Below are 26,857 nucleotides of genomic sequence, written 5' to 3' on the forward strand. Positions count from 1 at the left end.
TCTCAGAAGGCAGATCAGGTGGTCTGGTATCTGGTATTCCCATCTCTTGAAGAATTTTCCACAGTTTGGTGTAATCCACACAATCAAAGGCTTTGGCATAGTCAATGAAGCAGAAGTAGATGTTTTTCTGGGACTCTCTTGCTTTTTCGATGATCCAACGGATGTTGGCAATTTGATCTTTGGTTCCTCTGTCTTTTCTAAATCCAGCTTGAACATCTGGAAGTTCATAGTTCATGTACTGTTGAAGCCTGGCTTGGAAAATTTTGAGCATTACTTTGCTAGTATGTGAGATGAGTGCAATTGTGCAGTAGTATGAACACTCTTTAGCATTGTCTTTCTTTGGGACTGGAATGAAAACTGACCTTTTCCAGTCCTGTGGCCACTGCCGAGTTTTCCAAACTTGCTGGCGTATTGAGTGTAGCACTTGCACAGCACCATCTTTTAGGATTTGAAATAGCTCAACTGGAATTCCATCACCTCCACTAGCTTTGTTCGTAGCGATGCTTCCTAAGGCCCACTTGACTTCACATTCCAGGATGTCTGGCTCTAGATGAGTGATCACACCATTGTGGTTATCTGGGTCATGAAGATCTTTTTTGTATAGTTCTTCTGTGTATTCTTGCCACTTCTTCTTAATATCTTCTGCTTCTGTTAGGTCCATACCATTTCTGACTTTTATTGTGCCCATCTTTGTATGAAATGTTCCCTTGATATCTCTAATTTTCTCTAGTCTTTCCCATTCTATTATTTTCCTCTATTTCACTCAGGAAAAGTTTCTTATCTCTTCTTGCTATTCTTTGGAACTCTGCATTCAAATGGGTGTATCTTTCCTTTTTTCCTTTGCCTTTAGCTTCTCTTCTTTGATCAGCTATTTGTAAGGCCTCCTCAGACAACCATTTTGCCTTTATTTTTCTTGGGATGGTCTTGATCACTGCGTCCTGTACAATGTCACGAACCTCCGTCCATAGTTCTGCAGGCACTCTATCAGATCTAATCCCTTGAATCTATCTGTCACTTCCACTGTATCATCATAAGGGATTTGATTTAGGTCACACCTGAATGATCTAGTGGTTTTCCCTACTTTCTTCAATTTAAGTCTGAATTTGGCAATAAGGATTTCATGATCTGAGCCACAGTCAGTCCCATCTTGTTTCTGCTGACTGTACAGAGCTTCTCCATCTTTGGCTGCAAAGAATACAATCAATCTGATTTCGGCTACTAGCAATCCTAAAATAGGCCTTGAGTGTTTATCCTACATCTTTGCTTAAGCTCTCCCCTTTGCCTCTGATCCCTCTAAAGACTTTGAGAGAATGGACTACTTTTAATATGATTCTGTATTTCTGGAGCCTAACACAGTTTATTATATAGCAAGTGGCAACAAAATCTTTACTTGAACTATTTTTCAATTTTCTTGTAGCCTCCAGAGCACCAATACAGTGTGGATATTCAATAAATGCTACACTAGAAATCATCCCCCACTACTCTGAACCATCATTTCATTCGCTATTTTTCTTAAGGCAGCAAGAAGAACATTCACAATATCGTGTAAGAAGAAAATCAATACAAAAAAATCTTACTTTTCCTCCCCTGTCAGCACCTTTTCCAGATCTCTTCGGGGTGTCTGACCACCAGTGCTGGGAGAAAAGCAATTGATGAGATATTAGGAATGTTAGAACTTTACAATTAAGGGGAAAAGAGCACAGTGAAATATCAAACTCAGATCATAATTAGGTCTTTTATATTGGATCAGAGAAAATAATTCCTAATCTTATAAAAGTGCTATTTATTTCAGTCATCATTTGCACATCAGGTTTCACTCACCTGTAATGATCCTGCTAGATGCAACTGTATCCAGTTTATGGATACAAATTTAACCAGTGATATCCCCCCCACCCCCACCCCCCTGCCCCGCCACTAAGAATCTGGAAATGGGACTAAGAAAGTCGTTCCTATAAGTGGTTGCAACAACAGAAGCAACCTCCAAAACGGCAGAAGAGGCCAGATGCAACCAGGAAATTCTGGGAGGGGAGCAGGTAACAAGCTTCACTAGACACTGCTGCTGCTAAGTCGCTTCAGTCGTGTCCGACTCTGTGTGACCCCATAGACGGCAGCCCACCAGGCTCCCCCGTCCCTGAGATTCTCCAGGCAAGAACACTGGAGTGGGTTGCCATTTCCTTCTCCAATGCATGAAAGTGAAAATGAAAGTGAAGTCGCTCAGTCGTGTCCGACTCTTAGCAACCCCATGGACTGCAGCCTACCAGGCTCCTCTGTCCATGGGATTTTCCAGGCAAGAGTACTGGAGTGGGGTGCCATTGCCTTCTCCAACTAATTCACTAGTTTAGTATGCAATAAAATAACAGAGGCTTTGAATAAGACTAGACTAGTGTCTAGTCACTAGACACTACCCACATTTAAACTTAAACGGTATTATGAACTACAAGAGACAGCAAGCGGAAAGACAAACTCCTATCATCTTATGGGTTTCTTAATCATCTTTATTTACAAAAAAACACAACAACAACAAAAACCCTGAGTTATCAGAGCAATAGTATTTACTTCACTTACTCATACCTGTTCCCTCATACCTGTTCATTCTTCGCCTTTGGGGCATCTGTTCTAGGTCTCTCTGCTCCCTTTCTTCTCTTGTCATTCCTTTGTAGTTTGAGGTAAGACCAAATATAGGCCGAGACCATTCATCTACAACAAAGGGAAATTAATTATTTAGTCAAAAGAGTGGCATTCTTGAAATAATCACACCCTATGGGAATGTCATATCAGAATATTCTCTCCTTAAAGACACCATTATTTCAGAACCATTTATAGGATAAATGTCTATTTAAGTCTTCTGCCCATTTTCTGATTTTTTTTTTTTTAATACTGAGTAGTATGAACTGTTTGTATATTCTGGATATTAAGCCTTGTTGATCACATTGTTTACAAATACTGAAAACAAAATCTTGAAATTCTCTATGCTCTTATTCTAACCAAAAACAAGCTCCTTTATTACTTAGTTGTCAAATTGGTTTAAATCTTTTAAAATTACCTTTTGATAGTGCAGACGTTGGGCCTGTATTCATCAAGTCTAAGAAAGCTGTTAACAAAAGTGCACACACAAAAATGTTCTACATGCACACTGTTTAGCCAGCAAAAGGCCAGAGGTGCCATTTGATGTTTTTGTTCTTACTGCTGCATTATATGGACATCCCTGGTGGCTCAGACAGTAAAAAATCTGCCTGCAATGCAGGAGACCTGGGTTCCATCCCTGGGTCAGGAAGATCCCATGGAGGAGGGAATGGCTATCCACTCCATATGCTAGCAGTCCCCAATCTTTCTGGCACCAGGGATCAGTTTTGTGGAAGACAATTTTTCCATGGACATGTATGTGCGTGTGATGGCTTTGGGACGATTTAAAGTGCATTACATTTATTATGCCACTGCTGATCTGACAGGAGGTAGAGCTCAGGTGGTAATGCAAGTGATAGGGAGCAGCTGTCAATACAAATGAAGTTTTGTTTGGTCGCCAGCTGCTCACCTCCTGCTGTCTGATCTGGTTCCCCTGGTACAATAAAGGACCTTTACAGACAGGACACAGGTGTCATCAAACTAAGAAGGAAGCAAGGAGTCTTGGGGGTCTATATCTCTTTAAAAACTGACATGCCTTCCCCATCTCTGGATTCAGAATTACTTGTAGTACATCATGGGTATCAGTAGGAACAGCCTGCTTCCCTCTGCCTAGGGCAAAAAGAAGGTTGAAAACCACTGCATCAAAGCATCAAAAGCTCATTATTTAATAGGCAGTAAACTGCAGGTTAATAAGATGTAATACTCCTCTAGTTTATTTAAAAAATTAAATTTCTTCTAAAAGTTTTTGATAATCTTAAAATAGCAATAGGCAAGTAACTACTGTATTCAGATATAAAGTCAAAGTGAAAGTGAAGTCTCTCAGTCCTGTCCGACTCTTTGTGACCCCATGGACTGTAGCCCACCAGGCTCCTCCGTCCATGGAATTTTTCAGGCAAGAGTACTGGAGTGGGTTGACATTTCCTTCTCCAATTCAGATATAAAAGTAGTTACCATTTCAATCTAGCCTTAAAGTTTAAAAATCTTTCCAACACAAAGCACAGGAAGAATTAAGGAGGGGGATGAAGACACACGTGGTGTTCAATATAGCAACTGATTAGATGAATTTCAGTTAAGACTTCTCAGGATTTCTCTGGTATCATTAAGTAATAACACACAAAAGGCTCTGGAGATCATTATAAAAGTAACAACAATAGCAGCAGCAGCTAACATTTCTTGAGGATTTACTGTATTCTAGGCACCATGCTTTATATATATCTTGTTTAATCTTTACGACAACCTAAGTTAAACACACAGTTCTCTGTTTTACAGAGGAGGAAACCTGATTTAGAGTTTAAATCACTAGCCCAAGGATATGCAGTAAGGCAGGTGGTAAACGGGAACTCTAGGGCCTATATTCTAATCTCCCTCTCTCTACATGTTCTTGATCCATAATTAGAAAACACATCATTTTATTTGTTATACACTGGGATAGCATCCTTAAATATACTGAGAAGCATTTTAAGCCTAAGGACAAAAAGCTTGGTATCTATAAGAAGGTATCAAAAATTTTTCTACTTCGTTTCATAGACTCATTTTAAAAGAATACTGGTAGAAATATAGTTAGTTTATATATATATATATATAAAAACATATATACATATATACATATACGTATATACAAATATATATACATATATATATATAAATATATATACACATATATATACATGTCTCTCTATAAACATAAACACAAGAAACAAAAAGCAAAATGTACATACTGATTAATTTCCCTGCCATGTCCTTGTTGGACCTTGATTCCTTGGGGTGTTTATAGAGATACATCACTGCTCGTCCAATCCCACTATGCTTCAGGGTCTCCTGGCTCACACTAGGTAGCTGGGGAACATAAACACATACACACACATTAATCATTAAGAAGCTGGGAGTCCTGCCAATCTACTCTAGCGGGCCTGCAACACCTGGTTCATTCACAACAGAACAAACGACAAAAAAGTTCTATTTTCAGTATCTATAGTCATTGAATACAAAGATACTCTGTGAGGAGTTCAGAGTTCAGTACTACCACTGAGTTGAAGTAAAACTTAACAGTGTGAGAAAGTGTAAACTAAGCACCCTCGGAGGTTGCCAGTTTAACAAATCAAGGGTCCTCTCAGGTCTCTGAACCAAACAGACCTACATCTGAACCCACAGCCACTTGCTAGTTTTGTGACCTTGGACAAGTCATTTAACTTCTCTGAGTCTTAATTTCCTCATCTGTAAAATGGAGATAATACACCTATGCTGCAGGTTTGCTGTGAGGAATAAATGAACCTATACATTTAAAAAACACCTAGCACATAGCAGGTTCCTCGGGATTCCTTCAGAAGTTAAGCAGCTTGCCCAAGGTGTCAGAGCCACATAAGGTGGCCCAGACCAAGATTTAAAGGCACATCTGAGGCTGAAGTCGGTGCTCTTTCTACATCAAGTGCCTCCCTATAAACACGCCCACCACCATACTACTGTTCTCAGATAAACCAGAGCTACTGCAAGATCTTTCTTCTTCAATACCATAGTCACAAGAAGTTTTAAAAGGCCTTCCTTTTAAGTTCATTTTACTTGGTATGCTCCTAATAAACATACCTAATACAACTCTTCTGACAGGCTATGGCAGACAGAATACAAAAATACACAGTAAAATGCAGAGGTTATGATAATACAAGCCATGTCTAATAATTAATGCAAACAAGTCAGATTATCTGCCTCTCACCTCTTGCAGAATCCTCAGCAGCTCTTCTCGAATCTTCAGTGCTGGTAAACTCCTATCTGGTAGAGGAGAGAGCCATTCTTTGATGGCGGACATCACACCACTGTCAATAAATGTTTCTTTAAGGTCCTGCCTAAAACAATGACAATAAAGGAAAAGAAGGTCAAGTCTATGAACGCTGGTTCTACTGTAGCTTCCTTTGATTTTCTTATATATTTAGTGATGTTTCAAAAAACTGCTTAAAAAAAATTACGCATTTATTTACTGAGCCCCTGTTCATAGATTTCAACAGCTCTATGAAATTTAGTTCCTGTTTTCAAGAAACAGACATGATACGCAAAGAAAGATGGTTTGTTAACAGTAACCTGCACCCCCACCCCCCCCCGCCCCTGAAAACACATCAACTTACACGAGGGTAGGCTAATGCTGGTATGACTGGTGCAGACATAATGAGCTTCAACTATCACATCTAAAAAACTTATGTTGAACCTAGGAGAACAGTGATCCTTAAACTGTTTCAAGTAATAGAGAACCCAGAATTATGCTATTCTTTGCAGGCAGGAATACCACCACTCTCCCAGCAGAAAAAAATCAAAACGAAATACTGATTATTATTAAAATTCCATTTTATGTACCAGATCAATTATGTTAACAGGGAACATGATATTATATATATGAAGTCTGGCACAGATAATTTTCTCTGTTGGCATAGAGGTAGCAATTTTCTAGTATAAAGTCCTAGACCATGTGTTTGGCTCATTGGTGTACTAATTCAAAGATAAAATTCATGATATAACAGGTCGCAGGAGTCTTGTTCAATACATCCTCCAAGCAGTCTTCCAGGATTTGCTCTGCTCTCAATCATACTGGGAAAACAGACCCAATTTATAAAGAACAAAATTAGTAGTTTCCAAATTTTCTTTCATTACCATCAGCTTGCCATTTGTTCTGTTTTTATCAGGCATAAAAGTTAAGAAAAATCTCTAAGAAAGTAATAATTTAGGAAATTCTATTCATTACTATTTTTCTGTAAATTGATAGAAGTTGATCATTCTTTAATAACATCTCTAGAACACCAGTACATAGCTTGAATATCATTCCATTAAAAGGAAAGCACTTTTTTAAGAAAACAGAACACTTACTTCTTAAGGTGCATGACCACAGTAGGTAATAATGTTAATTTTTTCAGTGCTGGTTTTTTTTGATTATTCAACTGTCTGTCTTCCTATAGGAAGAAAAAGATTTTTCTAAAAAAAAAAGTAAAAAGAAAGCAATGGCTTTTTGTTTTTAACTTTTTAAAATAATTTATTTTTAATTGGAGGAAAACTACTTCACAACATTGTGTTGGTTTCTGCCATATATGAACATCAATCAGCCATAGATATACATATGTCCCTTCCCTCCTCCCACCCTATCCTGTCTCTCCAGGTTGTCATAGAACACTGGATTTGAGCTCCCTGAGTAATACAGCAGATTTCCACTGGCTATCTAATTTTGCACATGGTAATGTATATGTTTTAATGCTAGTCTCTCAATTTGTCCCACCCTCTCCTTCCCTCCATGCCCACGAGCCTGCTCTCTGTCTCAGCTGCTGCCCTGCAGATAGATTCATCAGTACCATCTTTCTAGATTTCATATATATGTGTTAATATACCATATTCATCAGAGAACAACTGCTAATAGCAAATTATTAACACTATAATTCTAAGCTTTAAATATAACAAAGTGGCAACTTCTCTGAGACACTAGAGGTTCTCCTACAAGAAAGAACTACATACAGTATAGGCATTTAGTAGTGCCAAAACCCACAAAATTGTTAGAATAATTAGTTTTAACATCTACAAATTGAGAGTAACAATTTTAATTTAAAATACTGGCACAAATGTCAGGTTTTCAGAGTTCATTCAATGTACAAATTATACATGGAAAAATTTAGTTTATCATCAAGAATAATATTCTACCTATGCAGTTTGTAACAAAAAGAATATGTTATTAAAAACTTTTAGTCTTTGATATTTGGGTATTTTTTTTCCTACTTTTTTTTTTTGGTTGCACTGCAAGGCTCACAGGAATCGTTAAGTTTCCGAAACAGGGATTGAAACCCAGGCCCTTGGCAACAAAATCTTGGTGTCCTATCCACTGGACCACCAAGGAATTTCCTCTGCTTTTTTAACTGTAGAAAATTTAAATTCTACAAACACAGAAAACAAAATGACACACTCCTGACACACACATTTCAATGATTAAACACACATGGCCAATCTTGCTTACTGATCTCTCTAGCTGCTTTCCCCTTCACCCTTGAAGGGGAACAAATCTGGAACAAATCCTATACACACAGCAAAATACCTCAGCAAGTGCCTCTAAAAGAGCAGGACTTGTTTTTAATCATTGTATTTGGCCAATTTTTACAATTTGAGCACAATTTTAAAATGTAATCTTTTAATCACAGGCAAAAGCATGACGCATGAGTTTAAAACCTATTAGACGTAAGTTTATAATTTTTTTGTATGTGAAGAAACGTCACTTTGTGGTAAACTAGCCAAACCTGAGAGCAAAATCATTCCTCCATAAAAACAGCAAACCAGGGACTTCCCTGGCAGTCCAGATGTTAACATGCCATACTTCCAATGCAGAGGGTGCAGGTTTGAACCTTGGTTGAGGAATTACATACTGTGTAGCCAAATAAATAAAATAGCAAAATATTATGAAAAAGGCAAACCAATTCAGCTAAAAAGGCTCATTTTACTAAATAATCAAGTCTTCATTTTTTTCCCCTAAAACATACTACTAAAAATTTCCATGTTTAACATTTGGAACATTAAACGCTTATCATAAAAAAAAAATTAAGTATCTTTAATGTAAATTAAGCAAGAATTAAGTTTTTTTTTTTTAAAGGCAGGAATTCCCTGGTGCTCAAGTGGCTTGGACTTGGTGCTTTCACTGCCAAGGACATGAGTCCAATCCCTGGTTGGGGAACTCAGATCCTGCAAGCCACAAGGTGTGGCCAAAAAACAAAACAGGCTATATAACCAATTATGTGAGAGAAAGAAGGATGAAGCCGGAAGTGACCCACCTCAGCAGCTTCATTCATCTTGACAATCATGGCACTCACAACATCGTCAGCATCACTAATAAAAGTGCCACCATCGCGGTTGCGTCTGCGCTTGCCACTCATGCTCTTTTTCCGTTGTAACATCATCTCAAAGTCTGACAGAAAGTCCATGCTAAGCAGTAACACAAAAGCAAGTAGAATATAAATTCTCTTTTAAATACACATCTTCTTTTAAGAGTTAAGAACCACCATTTTTAAAATTCTAACTCAATGAAGTACTACTTTTTTTTTTTTTAAAGTACAAGTACTTTTAAAATTGTTTTTAACAGAACACAATACTGCTGCTGCTGCTGCTAAGTCGCTTCAGTCGTGTCTGACTCTGTGTGACCCCACAGATGGGGGCCCACCAGGCTCCCCCGTCCCTGGGATTCTCCAGGCAAGAACACTGGAGTGGGTTGCCATTTCCTTCTCCAATGCATGAAAGTGAAAAGTGAAAGTGAAGTCGCTCAGTCATGTCTGACCCCATGGACTGCAGCCCACCAGGCTCCTCTGTCCATGGGATTTTCCAGGCAAGAGTACTGGAGTGGGGTGCCACTGCCTTCCCCGACAAATCTGCTAAGAGCCTCAAAAAGTCATCTTAAGTGTTCACCTGAATCTTTACACTTAACAAGGAAGCTAATATGCTCTCTGCCAAGTAAGATGATACGGTTTATATAATTTAATTTCCAAAGGTATTGGAAACTCTCAGCTTAAATCTTGCATGTCACTAGGAATTAAGAAGGAAACTATTATTTACAGTATCATCTTTATAACCCTAACAGTAACTAATAAATCTTTCTATGTTTGGCACCTTTCAAGACACCAGATTTTTCTGCACAGATTCCTATCATCTCAACAAAAGTATGTGAAATACAATCAAGCAGTATTCTGTACCTAAAACTTTCCCCTCCGGGACTCCTAAATCAACTTTCTCTTTCTCAACAAACTTTTACTGGGCTACTTTTCAGACTGAAAAGTAAGCTGAGATATGAATTAAAAAAGCCTGACAACCAAATAGCTCCACAAAGATAGCTAAGCACAGGGCAAATGAAAGAAGAACAGCAAGTACAAATAATTTTAAGATAGCAACTGTATACAGAGAAGTAGACAGGAGGACAAAAATGGAAGATTCTTTCCTACACTTAACCAGGAACCAAAATAAGAAAAACAAAGTTTGTTAGTCTTCATCTCATTTTAAAAGTTCTCTTTAACAAAGTCCTTAAAACAAACTTACTGTTTTCCTCTCTTTATGTTATCATCAGAATCTGAATCTTCTGCTTCTTTTACCTGTGTTTCACTTTTTTCTTCTTCCAAATCTTCTTGGTTAAAACCCTAAATGCAGGGTAAGTTAGTCAGTTATCACAACCTCATTACAGACTCTTCCGTGTAACTGCCTGCTCTTGGATACCAAAAGATATATAGCAAAAAAGCTCCTTCCCCTCCAGCCACTAGCGTTACTGGTTTTCTTGTTTCCTTCCAGAAACACTTATGCTTACAGAAGCACTTCTACTTACTACATTCTTTTATTATACACACTGAGTGTGGTATACTGTTGTGCACATTTCACATCTAACAAAAGAATCTGGAGTCAAACTGATATTGGTATAAACTACCTTTGTTTTTAAGGCTTTGATTTCATCAAACAATTGCAGCCATAATTTAAGTATTTCCCTATTGACATTTAGATATGTGTAGTTGAAATCTTGAGAAATATCTGCAAATTGTCTGCAAATTGGTTATACCATTAACTCTCCTTCCAGCAAAGCACAAGTGAACCTGTTTCTCACCTTCTCATGACTACAGCAGGTTATCAAGCATTGACATTAGCAATCTCTGCACTGAGAAAAACAAAAGACATCTCTGTAGTTTTCTCTGCATCCACTTATTATGAGTAAGGCTGGGCATTTTTCAGGTTTCAAAGCTATCTGTTATTATTTCTCTGTGAACTCTCAATATCCAGTGGCCATTTTCCCACTGGATCTTTGTCTTACTGGTATAGAAAATCTCTTTAAAAATGAGAGAAATCAGCCCTTGTTATGTGACAGGAACAGCACAATCCTCACACCTGTACAGTTTTGCAAACACAGTTTGATTTTGTTTATGGTAATGTTTTCCAGGCACAATTTTTTAACTTAAATGGCCAGTCTTCTCTTCGTAGCTTGTAACTTTCACATTATACTTAGAAAAGCCTTCCCAATGCCTTCCCTAGTATGCTGTTTTTCTCACTGGACTGAACCTATCAGCTGATGTCCATTCTCCACACTAGAAAAATATATCTTGTCCTTGTAAATGTGGCTTAATGTTGAGTATAAGCCCCATGAGGGCAATGTTCAACAATCTCTGGCATTCATTGAGTGAATTCTTTTCTATTTTCTTTGGATTTGCTATTTTTCTACCATCTTGACCTATACTCTAAATTCATCTACTTTCATTCTCTCTTGCTTTAGTAATGAAAGTACTGACGTCTTTTTCAACATAAGAACTGTTTAACAAGTTTTAATTTTCTCTGGATGGCAAGGCTGTTTTATTTGCCAATTTTGTTTCAGACTTTTAATTACATTGCATTCAGAAAATGCTGTCTATAGTTTCTATGTTTGGCAAAAGTTTAAATTTTATTTGGAAATGCAAAGAACCAAGAAAAGTCAAGGCAACCTTTGAGAAAAACAGACTTAAAGGACATAAAAAACCAAATATCCAGAGTTATGCATTAACAGTACAAGGATAGACCAATGGAACAGAAAAGATAATTCAGAAAGAGACTAGAAGATACACACTTGATTTATGACAAAGATGTCACTACAGAGTAGTGAAAAGAAGAATCTGGGTCAACTAGGGGGTGGGGGGCAGAAATCTTGACTATCTCATACATATTGAACTTGTTTGTTTTTTATTCACTGAGTCGCGTCTGACTCTTACAACTCCATGAACTGCAGCCCACAAGGCTCCTCTGCCCATGGGATTTTTCCAGGCAAAAACACTGGAGTGGGTTGCCAGTTCCTTCTTCAGGGGATCTTCCCAAACCAGGGATCTAACTTGTGTCTCCTGCATCGGCAGGCAGATTCTTTACCACTGAGCCACCAGGAAAGCCCACACACTGCACATAAAAACTCATTCTAGACAGACTATATAAGTTAAATGAAAAGATAAGCAAGATTCTAAAGAATTACTCACAAGAATGTTTTTATAACCCTGGGAATAGGTAAAACTTTCCTACAATTCGAAAAACCTTCAACATAAAGCAAAAGATTGGTAAAGCAGATTTACAATAAAAAACTTTTGCTCATTAAAGACTCCATTAAGAAAGTGAAAAGGCAAGCCACTGAATAGAAGATATTTTTATCTTTTATAATCTCCAAAGGGTTTCTATGTCTGGATTATATAAAGAGAGAAACTTCTCGGACTTCCCTGGTGGTATAGCAGATAGGAATCCGCCTGCCAATGCAGGGGACGTGGGTTCAGTCCCTGGTCTGGGAAGATTCCACATGCCACAGAGCAACTGAGCCCATGCGCTATAACTACTGAGCCTGAATGCTGCAATTACTGAAACCTATGTGCCTAGAGCCTGTGCTCCCCAACAAGAGAACCCACGGCAGTGAGAAGCCCACAAACAGACTGGAGTAGCCCCTGCTCTCTGCACCAGAGAAAGCCCTCACACAATAACGAAGGTCCAGTTCAAACAAAAATTTTAAATTAAAAAAAAAAAAAAAGAGAGAGACTCTTTCCTATCTTTGGTGGTATTTTTTGGTCTGATGGTTCTATTGTTTATATTTCACTTACAGAATTGTGCATTCTCTTTGCAGTTCTGTCAATTTTTGCTTTGCATATGTTATATGTATTTAAAGCCATGTTACTAAGTACATGGCTAGGTACAATTTAAAACCTTTTTCCAATATAAAGTGACCCTCTTTATCTCAAACAATGGGTTTTGCCTTAAAGTCTAACTCTTTGATATTCATATAGCTACATCAGCTTTCTTGTGGTTAGTGTTCAGAGAGAGTATCCTTTTCCATTCTTTTATTTTCAATGTTTCTTTATCTTCTGTTTTGGATAAATTTTGAAATGAGTATAAATATACTCATTTTAAAAATCTAGTCTTTTTAAATTTGTTCTTTAACTGGAGCACTCAATACATTTCAGTATGATATTATCAAAGTTTGTTATCTGCTATCTTACCGTGTACTACTTTCTAACTGTCCCCCTGTTCTGTATTTCCTTTATTTTTCTCTTTTTTGCCTTCTTTTGGATTGACTAGCTTTTACTATTTCATTTTTCCTATTAGGTTGGAAGTTACACACTCCAATAGTATTTTTAGAGATTACAATGTGTATCCTGACTTACCAAAGACTACTAATGTATTTTTACATACCTTTGCAAAGACCTGTGAACATTTCAATTTCACATAAATGCCCAATTTGCTACTGCCATCATGTTTTAATTTTAAACATATTTTAAACCATACCAAACGTGACTTTGGCTTGCATGACCACTACCCATTTAGACTGAGCCACATGCTTTTGTTTCTCTTTTTTCCTTCCTGCATCCCTGACTTTCTGCCTGAGATATTCTTTCTGCTTTTACAATTTCTTTCAGTTGGCATTTTGATAAGATGAAATAAGAAGGGAATCTTCATTTTTGTAGAATACAAAAAACTCTTAAGTTTTAGTTACTGGATTCTCTTACTTCTGCTGACAAGTCAGCTATTAAAATAACTTGCTCTCTGAGGGCTTCCCTGGTGGCTCAGACAGTAAAGAATCTGCTTGAAATGCAGAAAGCCTGGGTTCAATCCCTGGGTTGGGAAGATCCCCTGGACCCGAAGGGCATGGCAACCCACTCCTCTCTGAATGTGCTTGTTTATTACCCTTTGGCTGCTTTCAAGTCTTTCCTGCAATTTTATTGTGATGTATTTAGGGGCAGATTGGTTTGTATTTATCCTACCTGTAATCTGTAGAATTTCTAGACTCTATGATTTATGAATTGTTTCTTTAAATACTGCTTCTGATATACGTATATTTTTCCTTTCTCCTTCGAGGATTCCAATTCACCCTGTTAAACCTTCTCATTATGTTTTTTACATTTTCTACACTAATATCTCAGTATTTCATTCTACATAGTTCCTTCTAACTTACCTTCCAATTCACTCATTTTCTTGTCAAATATGTCTAATCTGTTGTTAAACTCATCCACCAAGTTTTAAATTTCAGTTACTGTATTTTCACAGTTTCAGAGTTTATAAAAAAATTAATTAATGTATTTAACCACCCTGGTTGTGGTGGTTTAACCATCACTGGTATTTAACCATCCCAGTGTGGTTCACGGGATCCGTCCTGCATCACGCGGGATCTCTCCTTTCAGCCAATGACTCTCCAGTAGCGGCGTACGGCCTCCAGAGTGCGCAGACAGCCTCCAGAGTGCGCAGGCTTGGGAGTTGCGGCACACAGGCTTTAGCTGCTCTGCGGCACGTGGGATCCCAGTTCCCTGGAAAAGGATCAAACCCTCCTCCCCTGCACTGAAAGGTGAACACTTAACCAGTGGACCACCAGGAAAGTCCCCAGAATCTCAACTTGGTTCTGTTCCAAATATTTAAACACACACACACACACAACTATTTGCTCTAAGAAACTTTTTAATCTTTTATCTTGCTGAACACAGATACCATCTAAAATTTCTATATCTAGAGCCCTTAGGTCTATTTCTACCATCTGTTGTTACTACTGTTTTCTTTTAAATTGTGAAGTGCATATTATGTATTTGAAAAACTACAGAAATAATTTGAGGTCTATGATTATGTTAACTTTGTCCTGAAAGGTTTTTTTTTTTTTTAACGTTTTGGCACATGGGATCTTAGTTCCCTGATCAGGGATAAAATCCAAGCTTCGTGTGGTGGAAGCACAATCTTAATCAATAGACTGCCAGGGAAGTCCCTGTCCTGAAAGGATTTCTGTTTGAATATATCAGGTTCCTGAGAGCCAGCCAACAGGCTAATCACGGTAATCAAACTTCTGAGACTGAGACTGAGCAAACCATGTTGCTAGATGACTCAAAGGTAGCCTAAAATCTGAGCAAAGGCTATTTTAACTTCCAGTTCACCCTTAATCTTAGGAGTCTCAATCCAGAGCATTGGGTTTTCAGGGTCACCTAACCTCAATAGGCCCTGACCTCAAAGTTTTGTCTCTTGAGCCTTGAGGCAACTGAAAATAAACTTATCCTCTCAGCCTGACTAGATGAATAGCCCAGAGAAAGCAATTCTAAATGCTGAGCTTACCTCTTTAGGTTCCTACCTTCTGCTGGGTTTTATCTCATTTTTATGATGATGAGCAACTTTTTGAAACATTTTGTCTAGCTTTTGTAGATGTCCTTAGCAGAAGGACAAATTACATTGCCTGCCATTGCTATAATCAGAAGCTCCATAACTATTGTGAGTCTCTAGCATTATAAAGTGCCTTTTCATTGTACTTTAATGTGTTCCTTCCTGTCCTTAATACAATTTGCCTGTTATATTCCTTTTATGCCTTTGTAGACCATTTCATTTCACTTTCTGAATACCTTTTTTCTAGATTATTCTGCTGGATACATCATAGTTGTTTATTTTTACTTACTGAAATCTCTTAATAGAGAACCACTGCCATAAAAACAAACAAAAAAAACATAAAGAGGAAATATTTCCATCTTATACTTACTGTAAATTCTTCCTCCTCCTCATCACCAGATTCTCCAAATATGTCTGCAATAAGATTTCTAGAAAAGAAATATAAACAATTTTCATTTGTTTTCTTCTCATTTGCATAGGAATCATGAAACCTTTTTCTACTAGGGTATAATTTACATATAGTAAGACATGTAGGTCTCATGTGTCTACTTTAATGGGTTTTGACAAAAGCACACATTTATGTAACCATTACCTTAATAGAACAATTGCATCTCCCAGAAAGTTCCTTTGTGACCCTTTCTAGTGAGCCCAATATATAAATGTCCCAGAGGCAGCCACCTTTCTACCTACCATCAGATTAGTTTTGCCTGTTCTGCACTTCATATAAGTGGAATTAGATAACATGTCCCCTGTACTTCTTTCACTTGTAAGAGAGTGTTTTTGAGATTCATCCATGCTGTACTACGCAGCAGTAGCTGAAGAATTAAAATCCTTCATCTCCCACAGCCATGCAATTAGGCAGGGTATACTGTATTACGCTTCAACACAGAATTTTAATGTAAGTTTAAATAACTTGAAAGACAAACTCCTCTCTACCACCTTATATGAACCCTGGGAAGTTCGGGTTACACGGTCACTTACTCTTCTTCATTCCCTGACTCACTATCACTCCCAAACAGATCCTTCTCTTCATTTTTCTTATCAGACAGTTCTTTCCCCGCTTCCTCGTCACTGTCAGATGCTATCGTCTTCTCTCTTTTGCCTGATTTGTCCGATATAACATCACTGTCAGAGTCATCTGCATCAGAGACAACACGACTCTTCTTTGCTGCTGCTGAAAAAGAAAACCATCATTAATCTTATTCACCATGGTCACTGTGTTAGAACGTACAACAGATGCTCTAAAATGGCAGTATGTGGCAAAAATGAAAGGTCTTATAACACAGTTTAGAATAAAAAAAACTTAAAGATTCACTCAAGAGTCATCTTACAATTAAGAAGATGTTAGGAAAAAGAGGCCAAAAGATGAAGTTTTTCACCAAAATAAAGTGGGCATCAATAGCTACCTTTCCTTTGGGGGAACGAAGAAAATAAGACTAGAATCTCTTTCATGCTGCCTAGTATTAGCAGAACTCTTAAGGCTTGGATATTCTTTTGTGGAATCCCCATTTCTCAATTATCCATCACTGCTCAATCCGGAATTTCAAACTGCACATATGTTGCTCTTTTCCCTTCTCCTTTAATAACTGTCAGGTATTGGGGAATGTCTCTTCCAAAGAAGATATTTCATCAAAAAGTAATCAAGTAGTAAAGATTGGAATACTCTGTGGAGACACTGAGTCTCTAAATAAGAGTACTTCACAAACTTCCCGGCATTCAATGATGTTTAACAAATGAAGACAGGTACCCGTGGGAGCTCAGTCACTGTATGGATGGGATGCAGTGCATTTGCTGTCAAAGAGACCCACCGCTAACTCTGGATACAGCTGAGTTTTCATGTAATCATATTTCCTTGAACATTACCCTTTCTAGTAAAAAACAAACAAACAAAAAATTTTCATGTAAATCTTTCATATTGCCATTATCATGCAATCTATCTTATCAACCTGAAGCAGTCAGAACTTAACAAATACTGCTCAAAGAATTCAAAGGAAATTTAATATTAAGACTTGCCAATGAGGGAATTTCCTGGTGTCCAGTGGTTAAGACGCTGCACTTTCATTGCCAAGGGCCTGAGTTCAATCCCTAGTTGGGGAACTAAGATCGCATAAGCCAGAACTATGCTTCATATTATAAGTTTAGACAATAAGTAAAACTACTGATAAACAGCCCAAAATAATTCCTTACATGCTTTCTCTTCATCATCACTATCAGAAAGCACAGCAGCTTTTCGCTTTGCTACCTTCTCCTCCTCCCCTTCTTTTTCTTCATCCTCATCACTGTCAATTTTGGCCCTTTTAGGTTCTTCCTCCTCGCTGTCAGAACTGTTGAACCGCTTTCTGTCTACATGGGCATCTGCAGGAAGGGAGTCATTCTGCACTTCCGTATCCTCTCCCTTATTCTCCCCATCACTGTCCTCCTCAGACTCTTGTTTCTGTTTGTGTCTGGAGGCATCCTCAGTTTCTGAATCACTGGCAGGTCCCTTCTGAGGCTCCTCACTCTCAGAGTCACTGACTCGGGGTTTGGGAAGCTCCTCATTTTCAGAATCACTGGCCTGGTTCCTTGGGGGGTCCTCACTTTCCGAATCACTTATTCGGGGTTTGGGAAGCTCCTCATTTTCCGAGTCACTGGCTTGGTGCCGTGGGGGATCCTCACTTTCTGAGTCACTGATACGGGGTTTGGGAAGCTCTTCATTTTCCGAGTCGCTGGCTTGTTGTCTTGGCGGGTCCTCACTTTCTGAGTCACTGATTCGGGGTTTGGGAAGCTCCTCATTTTCAGAGTCACTGGCCTGAGTCCTCTGAGGCTCCTCACTTTCTGAGTCACTGATCCGAGGCTTGGGAAGCTCCTCACTTTCAGAATCACTAATTCGAGGTTTAGGGAGCTCTTCATTTTCAGAGTCACTGGCTTGGTTCCTCGGAGGTTCCTCACTCTCTGAGTCACTGGCTTGAGGTTTTGGAGCACCTTCTGTTTCCGAGTCACTGGCAGGACTTTTGGGGAGCTCTTCAACTTCTGAATCACTGGCAGGAGGCTTCCTAACATCTTCATTTTCTGAGTCACTTGCATGTCCATTAAGCAGTTCCTCATTTTCAGAGTCACTCGCAGGTAATTTCCTGGTCTCCTCACTTTCAGAGTCACTCCCATGGTGATTGATGTCTTCATTTTCAGAATCACTGGCAGGAGGCTCTGCGTGCTCTTCAGATTCAGAGTCACTGTCCTTTTGTCTCTGGAGTTCCTCACTTTCAGAGTCACTGGCATTAAGATTGGAGGGGTCATCATTGTCAGAGTCTGTCACCTGATGTCTTTTGTTGAGGTTATCTTCTCGATCACTAGGTTCATTCTGAAAAATTAAGGGAGAAAAAATTAGAAAAGTAAAAAAAAAGTTTGGTAGTAAAAATGTTAAACTTTTCAGCTATTTTTTTTTTTTTTAAAAACTGAGGTTTAGAGCAGTCTTGGTCATACATCCAAGTAACCCTGGCACAAAAAAAAAAAAGTTTTAGGGAAAACACTGACTAACCTAACAATACTAACATATAACATCACATGAAGTAATCTGAAAACTCAAGGGTACAAAGGTGATACAAGTATATTATAGCTGTGCTTTTGTAAATGCAGAGAAAAACATGTAAAATTAAACATGTCAAAATACTAACAACTAAAATGTGGGTAATTTTTTCCCTTCTAGTATCTGAACTCTCCATAATACGGTAATTAATATTCTGGCTTAAAAAGTAAAGTACTTCTGTGTTTGAGTTTCCCTCCTTAAAAATATGTTGAGCCAGTATTTTTCTTTATAATATATGACGAACATTACCTGGACTTACTTTAGCACAAACCAATTCTCAAGCACCAAAGAAACAAAGTATAAGCCCACCATATCATGGGATGAAATAATTAAGTAGTAAGACAATTCAGTGACAAGATGAAAGGCTTATAAAATAAGCTTATAATATAAAAAATTGAGGGCTTTTCCCCCTCTGTATTTCACTGCCATCTTGACAGCAAAGTTTCAAAGACATAGTAACTGCTATAAATATATTCATTCAAATATAACATATTCAAGAAATTTTTTAAAATCATAAATTTTTCAAATTTCCCAAAGGTATTTTTCTTTTATTATCATGGGTCACTCACAGCATAGCACTGTACTCCTTGTCAGTCATACACCCTGTTACCCCAATAAAACTGGCATTTATCTATTAAATTAGGACAGGAGAAATTACAGAATTTTTTCATACTGTACAAGATATAGTACTCCATATATGGATAGAAGCTTACTTTTGGCTGTATTTCATAATTTAATTTTTTATGTTTTAAAAGAATATAGATGAAAAAATTAACTATCTAGAGTGTGACGCCTAAACAGGCAGGCATTTTTTGGCCTGTTGTCGTCACTGAGAAGGCACACTCTGTGCTTCAGAGCGCAGAAGGGTGTCTGGTATACACAAAATCATAGGAAGAATTCATTGAATGAATAATAAGAATTAAATGTTAATAATTTAAAGTGAGGAATAATTAACTCAACAAGTATCTGCTTCAAGTCTACCATGTACAAGGTGCTAAGAATCAAGGCTGAACATGTCTCAGTGCCTGACCTTAAGGAAGTTTTATCTAGTGAGCTGGCCACATATACAGTAACAATAGTATAACATACACTATTACAAAGGTGATATTCTGAAAGCCAGGAAGTGATTTATATGAAACTAAGCCCTAAAAGGTGTGCAGACAACAGGTATTTAATTATTGGTGATGACAGAGTTAAGAAGTTAACTACATTATTGAGGGTGGAAGGCAAAAGATACAGGTACCAGCAGAGGTAACTAAAGCAGGAGGCAAAAGGGAAAATTGTTAACTGCCTTTCAGAATGCTTTCAATAACATACTCATGACATGTTCTTATGACTCAATTTATTTCAGCTGCAAACAACACAAATCATTTCAGGCTAACTCCAGAACAATCTTTCCAGAATCACAGCGGGATGAATGGTTAAAGGCTCTAGAAGGGTAGGAACCAGGGCAGTTCAGAGAGCTCAGAAAGGGAACTCAAGGACCTTTCACTAGAGACTTAGCTCTCACCACTGATAAATTTTGGTGCCTTGGACCTCAATTTTAAGTGCCCAGAAGAGATGATCTAACAGGTCATGGCAATAGAGGATGTCCAACAGGTTATAGCCAAAGCAGAGGCGCAGCGCTGGGAGAAAGGAAGAAGACAGAAAGACTCCCAAAGAAAGAAGAGAGGCCATGAACTGAGCAGTCATTCCAAAACGCATCTATTACACTTTACCCTGGACTTCCCGACCAAGGACACGACATGTGATAACGACTGTGAAACTTGTGAATTCTCATCAATTTTTGAGGAGATTTGTAAGAATCTGAGTATCTACCCATCAGGTGTGGCACAATGGAGGGAAAGTGGGAAGTCACCATGGTAAGAAAGTACTGATGGATAGAATCAAGGTAGACAATGTACTTCGGCGAATACATTGTAAGACTTAGGAAAAGAGTACATTAGAAATTATATGGTAAAACTTAGAAGTTATCAAAATGATATTAAAAAAACTTTAGACTGGTTTCAGCAATTAAGTTGTAAACTTAAAAAAATATTTTAAAAAATGCTTTTTAAAAGTCATATTTGATATCAACAAATAAACAGTGGGATTCCCAGGTGGCCCAGTGGTAAAGAATCCGCCTGCCAATGCAGGAGATAGAGAGATGTAGCTTCAATCCCTGGGTCTGGAAGATCCCCTGGAATAGGAAATGGCAACCTACTACAGTATTCTTGCCTGGAGAATCCCACTGACAGAGAAGCCTGACGGGCTACAGTCCATAGAGTCGCAAAGAGTCGATACAACTGAGCAACTCAGTGCAAACACGTGCCATTTAAACACTATTTCTTAATATAAAAGGATCCCCAATTTTAACTCTCAGAGAAACTGAGCTCTCTAACAGTCCTTAGAGGCTTTAGACATGTCTATAACGCCTCATATCCCGCTCTTAAAATCATTTACACTATAGTGGTTACCCATAGTGAATGAATTGGTTGATGAATTGGTTGTTCGTCTCAGCAAATGGTAACAGATTCCTTACGACCAGTGCCACAATATGCAGAGATAATTAACATCCTAAATTAAAAATAATTAATCAAAATGATATAAAGCAAGTATCAGTTTGTAAATTTCAAAGAAGTATAAGAATGTCAAATAGAAGTCCTTGTAAAGAACCAAAAAACTGAGGACAACTGTTTCCTCCTTATTAATTAAAAGAATTAAACTCAAAAGAGTTGAACTTGCAGACCAACCCTTCATCATAAATTGGTAAAACATTCAACACCAAGTCACATAGTAAATTCCATGAGGAAGTATTTACAGGAACATTTTCCAAAACATATTTCACTGGATCTTAGTTCAAGAAGATAAATTTTAAATCCTCATTGTGGAGCTTTGACAATACATATCACTGTAAGAGCATAAGGAAGGATCTGAGAAATCCAGTTTTTATTACACAATGCTGTTAATCCAGTGTAGCTCCTGAAGGGCTGCAAGGCTTTTGACTTTGTGAAACTCCAGCTTTACAGCAATCATACACATAATAAAAAAAAGATATATACCTGAGTGTCTTTTGTCAAAAGCTGGTTGATCTTAGAATCAGTCAAAAACAAAAACACTTCTGCTGGGTACTAGAAAAAGAAAATGTCTACACAAAGTTTAGGAGTTTATAATGATGGGACTTCCCTGGTGACTCAGTGGTAAAGAATCTGCCTGCCAATGCAGGAGACACAGGTTTGATTCCTGGTCTGGGAGGATTCCACATGCCTCAGAGCAACTAAGCCCATGTACAACTACTGAGTCTCTGTTCTAAAGCCTGGGAGCCACAATTACTGAAGCCCGCGCCCCCTAGAGCCCATGCTCCACAAGAGCAGTCAGTGCAGTAAGAAGCCCGCACACCAGAAAGTAGCCCCTGCTGGCCGCCACTAGATAAAAGTCCACGTAGTAATGAAGACCCAGCACAGCCCAAAACAAATAAGTAAATAAAAATAAAAAGTTTATAATGATGAAGCAAACTCCCGTCTACCTCTCCAGACTCGCTTCTGCCCTTTCACCAGCATCAACTCTATGCACTGCACCAGCAGTTCCCAAACTCTTGCATTAAGAATCACCTGGGAAGCTTTGGTGAAAACACAGATTTTGTGCTTCTCCTCTCCAGGTATTTAGATAGTAAATCTGGGGAAGGGGGTCAAAGAATCTGCATTTTGACATCTAATCCAAGTGACTCTAACTGCACATTAAAATTTTACTGCAGACACATGGAACTACAGATTCACTACATTACTCCATGTTTTCACCTCAGCTTGTCCTTGTCATATCTCAACATGAGGCAAAAATACCCCCTTCCTGAAGCCTCTTTCATCCTTCTCTCTAGGTAGAATGGATTCTGAGCAATATGAGTTCACAATGTGGACTTAAGAGTCTATAAGATCTAGGCCATCTAGGTTCATGGCTCATCTTCTTCTGTAAAATTTAGGGAAATTACCTTAACTTCCCAAAGTCCTCAATCTGACAGTCAGAAATAGTATTTATAACTTAGAGGTCGGTCTATTGAGAGGACCAAATGTATGTGCCTGTGAGCACTCACTGTATGTTGCTAATCATCTACAACCAATTATTAATTATAAGACATTCACCCTTGAAGACAGAGCTCAGATGCATCATCTCTGCAGGCTGAGCTGGTCAGTCACTCCTCCTTTCATGTCACCAGAGCGTCTTGTGCATCTACCTCACTAAAAGGTGATGTTTTTACATTTATCTTCATAATATGAATGAACAAATGACCTTAAGATAAGAGACCATTTAAGAAAAGTAACCCAAAACCTATCTTTTACCTTCAGTATACAAATAAAACAAACCCCACAAGATAATGCTTAACAAAAAAGAACCAAAGCAAAATGTTTTTCTCATAAATTTGGTAGACTCAAAGACAAAGGCTGAAACCTAACACAAAGAAAGGACATAAATGGAATTGAAAGAAGTGCTATCAAATAGGGTAAACAAGGAGAGCAATGTCTGAAAAGAATCTTCTACAGGCTTCAGTGTACTCCTCATAGGAACGCTTTCCTTATATTAGCACAACCTTTCTGTGCAAAGACCCAAATGATTGCAGACTGCTATCTCTTCTCAATTCAAAGTAAAGCTGGGGCTAATGGGGCTGTCACCAACTTCAACCAAAGATGGATACTTGTGCCCATTAGCCTCTGCCTACAGTCAGCAAAAAAGGAGAAGCCAGGCACTATTTCCAAACAACCTCTTTCTCAATAGCCCCATACACTATTTTTTCCTGTGAGACCCTCAAGAGGGGAACATTACTTTTCTATGCAGATAAAACCTATAAAGTGGATTCTTTTTTTTTTTTTTTTAAAGTGGATTCTAAAATGCACATTACTTTCCATATATTTTCTGTGGAACAAAAAACAGCTGATCACAATCCACAACTAATTTCATGCTGCTCAAGAGACTATTCAAATAAAACAACAAAAATTAGAACTGGCAACTAGTTATAACTAGGTTGCATTCATGCTCAAATTGCTTTATTTAAAAAATTGTGTTTCCAAAGAAGTTAAACTGTCACTGTTTGCAGATGACATGAAGATTCTAAAGATGCTACCAGAAAACTACGAGAACTCATCAGTGAATGTGGTAAATTTGCAGGTTACAAAATTAATACTCAGAAAATCTGTTGCCTTTCTATACACAAGAACGAAAGATCAGAAAGAGAAACGTCAAACAGTGATTCTATTTACCACTGCATCAAAAAGAATACAACACCTAGGAGTAAACCTACTTTCCAGCCATAATACTCCTGAAACACAAGTGCTTCTCAGTCCTAGGCCTTTAAACCTGTGGTTCTCTCCAGCTAGAATTATCACCACCACCTCTAACTGGCTTCTCTATCTGGTAATGTCAGTCACTCCTCAGAGTCTACTTAGCCCACCCTCCCATCCTCCTACAGTCCTTTGTATGTGCCCTTTATGTAATTTTTAAATATATTTAGTTATTTGATGCATGCTAATAAAAATAGGTAACTACATAAAATGATGGGACAGTTATTCTAGTTATTTTCCTATGATTTCAAATATTAATGTGCAGACACAGAAAAGTATATTAAAATCACCTTCAACAACACAACCCAAAGATCACCATTATTTACATTTTTTACGAGAAATTTCCTCTCAATCTCTTCTCTGTGTGAATTTACTTTAAAACAGTAAATAAGGATCTAGAATCACAATTTAATGGCCGGTATCTTTCAAGTAACACACTGAATTCTCCCATTTCACAAAATATTTTTTTGGAAACAACTGTAATGGCTGCATTGCCATTCTTAGAAATGTTCTCTTTATATTTTAATTACTAATTTTCATTTTGTTGGACACGTATTGCTTCCTTTCTTATTTTTCTTTGCCTCATTTGTCCATTTCAGTGTTCTCAACCTGAGGGTGGTTCTGAGTCCTCCCCTAAGGGGGCATTTGTGAATGCAAAGGCCCTTTGGTTAGCAATGACTGGAGAGGGTATGTTACTACCATTTTATTTAATGCTTTGGAACCAAGATACTAAATGTCCTGCAATATAAAGGACTGCCTCTAAATGCCAACAGCTGGCTTACTCAGAATCATCTGTTTAGCTGGGCGGCTCTCCGTGGAGGGGAGGCCACATCCACACACAGCAGGAGAACCAATGAGATGAAAGAGCCAAAGGTCCCAGCAGAGACTGTGTTACCAGAGTAACAAGTAAAGCAGCCTGGCTTCTTCTGGAATGTGAACTGGGAAACACAGCTTCAACCAACTAGTAAAGAGAGATAAAAATGAGGCTAAGTGAAAACTTCTGGTATGCTCTGCTGACACACTAACAGTGTGTCCATCTAACAGTGAAATCTGTTACAAGTATTTAAGAACAACCATTCAGGGACTTCCCTGGGGGTCCAGTGGTTAAGACTTAGCACTTCCACTGCAGTAGGTGAGGGTTTGATCCCTGGGGAGGGAACTAATATCCTGTATGCCATGGGGTGTGGCCAAAAAAAGAAAACTTGAGAGGAAATAAAAAGACACACCTTTAAGTGTAAATTAAAAAAAAATTATTACAACCATTCAAAGCCTCTGGAAATGGTACTAAAGACAAAGAGCAAATAAAGAAGCATCTATCCAAGAAGGTCTACAAAAATTAGGTAAGAAAGGCAAAAATAGCTGGTATTTGAACCAATACTACTCCTTACTTCCACCCTCAGAGATGAACAAGAAAATGATTCTACTCCAGGCTGCTGCAGTCAAAACCAGGGTACTCTCTTCCTCTAGCTCCCGAGGGTGGGGTTTCTTCCCAGGAAAAGCATGATGTCAGTGTTTCTCATTCTGCCTCCAGCTACCTGTTGCTGTAGGTAAGTTCCCAGCAAGTGCAGCTGAAACTGGTGGCTCCCAATCATAGTAAGAAGGCTCTACTGGGGGCAGAGCACACTGAGAGTGCTGGAGGCCTTATCGCCTTTGCCCGAATTTGTGCACAGTGGTTCCATGCCAAGAGAGGCAAGCCAGGAGCACTTCAGGTTGCTATCCAATCCCCACCCCACACTGCGAGCTCAGCTTCTGGAACTGGGATGTCACTCAGAGAGAAATGTGCCATCACCCTTTCCCGCCCCAAACTCCAGATCCCTGGCTCAGAGATTTTGCTTGGGGAAAAAGCAGGCAGTAGGACTTCTCTGGTGGTCCAGGGGTTAAGAATCAGCCCACCAATGCTGGGGACACAGGTTTGATTCCTGGTCTGGGAAGATTCCACATGCTGTGGGGCAACTAAGCCCGTACACAACTACTGAGCCTGTGTGCCTAGAGCCCGTGCTCTGCAACGAGATGAAAGCCACCACAACGAGAAGTCCATCCACTGCAACTAGAGAAAGCCTGCACGCAGAGACGAAGACCCAGCATAGCCAAATATATACATAAATAATAAAAAGCAGGCAGTAAACCAGATAGCTTCTAATTTTTCCCAAAAGAAACCAACTTCATCTGTAACCAAGCTTGGGGAAGTTCAGGCTAAGGCACTTTCACAGGAAGTTGTGGTGAAATGCACTTAGGAGGAGATTCAAAATATAGATAAACTGTAGGCCAGCTAGTTTGCAGGAGATAAGCAGGTAATAATATAGCTGGAAGGAGCCAGACTAACTTGTTGAGCAATTTATGCCATAGGGCAATGCTGAAAAAAACAGAGCTATTTGTGGAGTTTTAACAGCTGATGACGGTCACAGAAAGAGGAAAAAAAGAGCCCTATTAATACTATTATCATCTCAGGTGACAGTCAGCATGTCCCAAATTGCACATCTGAGGATGCAACATTAGAGATTTAAAGCTGTGGGTGAGGAAACAGAATTCACTAAAATAATCCAGCCAGTCATTAAACAATTCAAAACATCCAGTTTCCAACAATAAATGAAAAGGTATGCCAAGAAACTGGAAAGTTGACCCATAACCAGGAAAAAAGCAGACAACAGAAACTGCCTGTGATAGCAACCAGATACCAGATTTATCAAAAAAGACTTTAAAGCAGCCATTTATAAACATGCTTAAAAAAATAAAGGTATGATGACAATATCATATCAAA

The 26,857-nt window shown here is 38.4% G+C and overlaps 1 protein-coding gene across 20 annotated transcripts in view; it reads right to left on the bottom strand.

The window, feature by feature from the left end:
- The window catches only part of IWS1 (interacts with SUPT6H, CTD assembly factor 1), a 45,969-nt gene that overhangs the window by 8,274 nt on the left and 10,838 nt on the right, over positions 1–26,857 (bottom strand). For 4 of the 20 annotated variants that reach the window (XM_086362291.1, XM_086362308.1, XM_086362275.1 and 1 more), the window contains exons 3-12: positions 17,416–18,565; positions 16,210–16,399; positions 15,599–15,656; positions 10,156–10,253; positions 8,904–9,054; positions 6,970–7,052; positions 5,831–5,960; positions 4,842–4,959; positions 2,586–2,697; positions 1,578–1,634 (exon numbers count right to left, since the gene is read on the bottom strand). In XM_086362291.1, coding sequence (XP_086218417.1) covers positions 1,578–1,634; positions 2,586–2,697; positions 4,842–4,959; positions 5,831–5,960; positions 6,970–7,052; positions 8,904–9,054; positions 10,156–10,253; positions 15,599–15,656; positions 16,210–16,399; positions 17,416–18,565 — 2,147 coding nt within the window. Of the gene's footprint in view, positions 1–1,577; positions 1,635–2,571; positions 2,698–4,841; positions 4,960–5,830; positions 5,961–6,969; positions 7,075–8,903; positions 9,055–10,155; positions 10,254–15,598; positions 15,657–16,209; positions 16,403–16,975; positions 18,566–26,857 lie in introns of those variants that run through there. The other 16 variants (XM_086362272.1, XM_086362295.1, XM_086362264.1 and 13 more) reach the window with 7 other exon arrangements.

Source organism: Bos grunniens, chromosome 2 (assembly GCF_055505025.1).
Source record: "Bos grunniens cultivar Pamir isolate PY7600 chromosome 2, Bosgru_T2T1.0, whole genome shotgun sequence".
Lineage (NCBI taxonomy): Eukaryota > Metazoa > Chordata > Mammalia > Artiodactyla > Bovidae > Bos > Bos grunniens.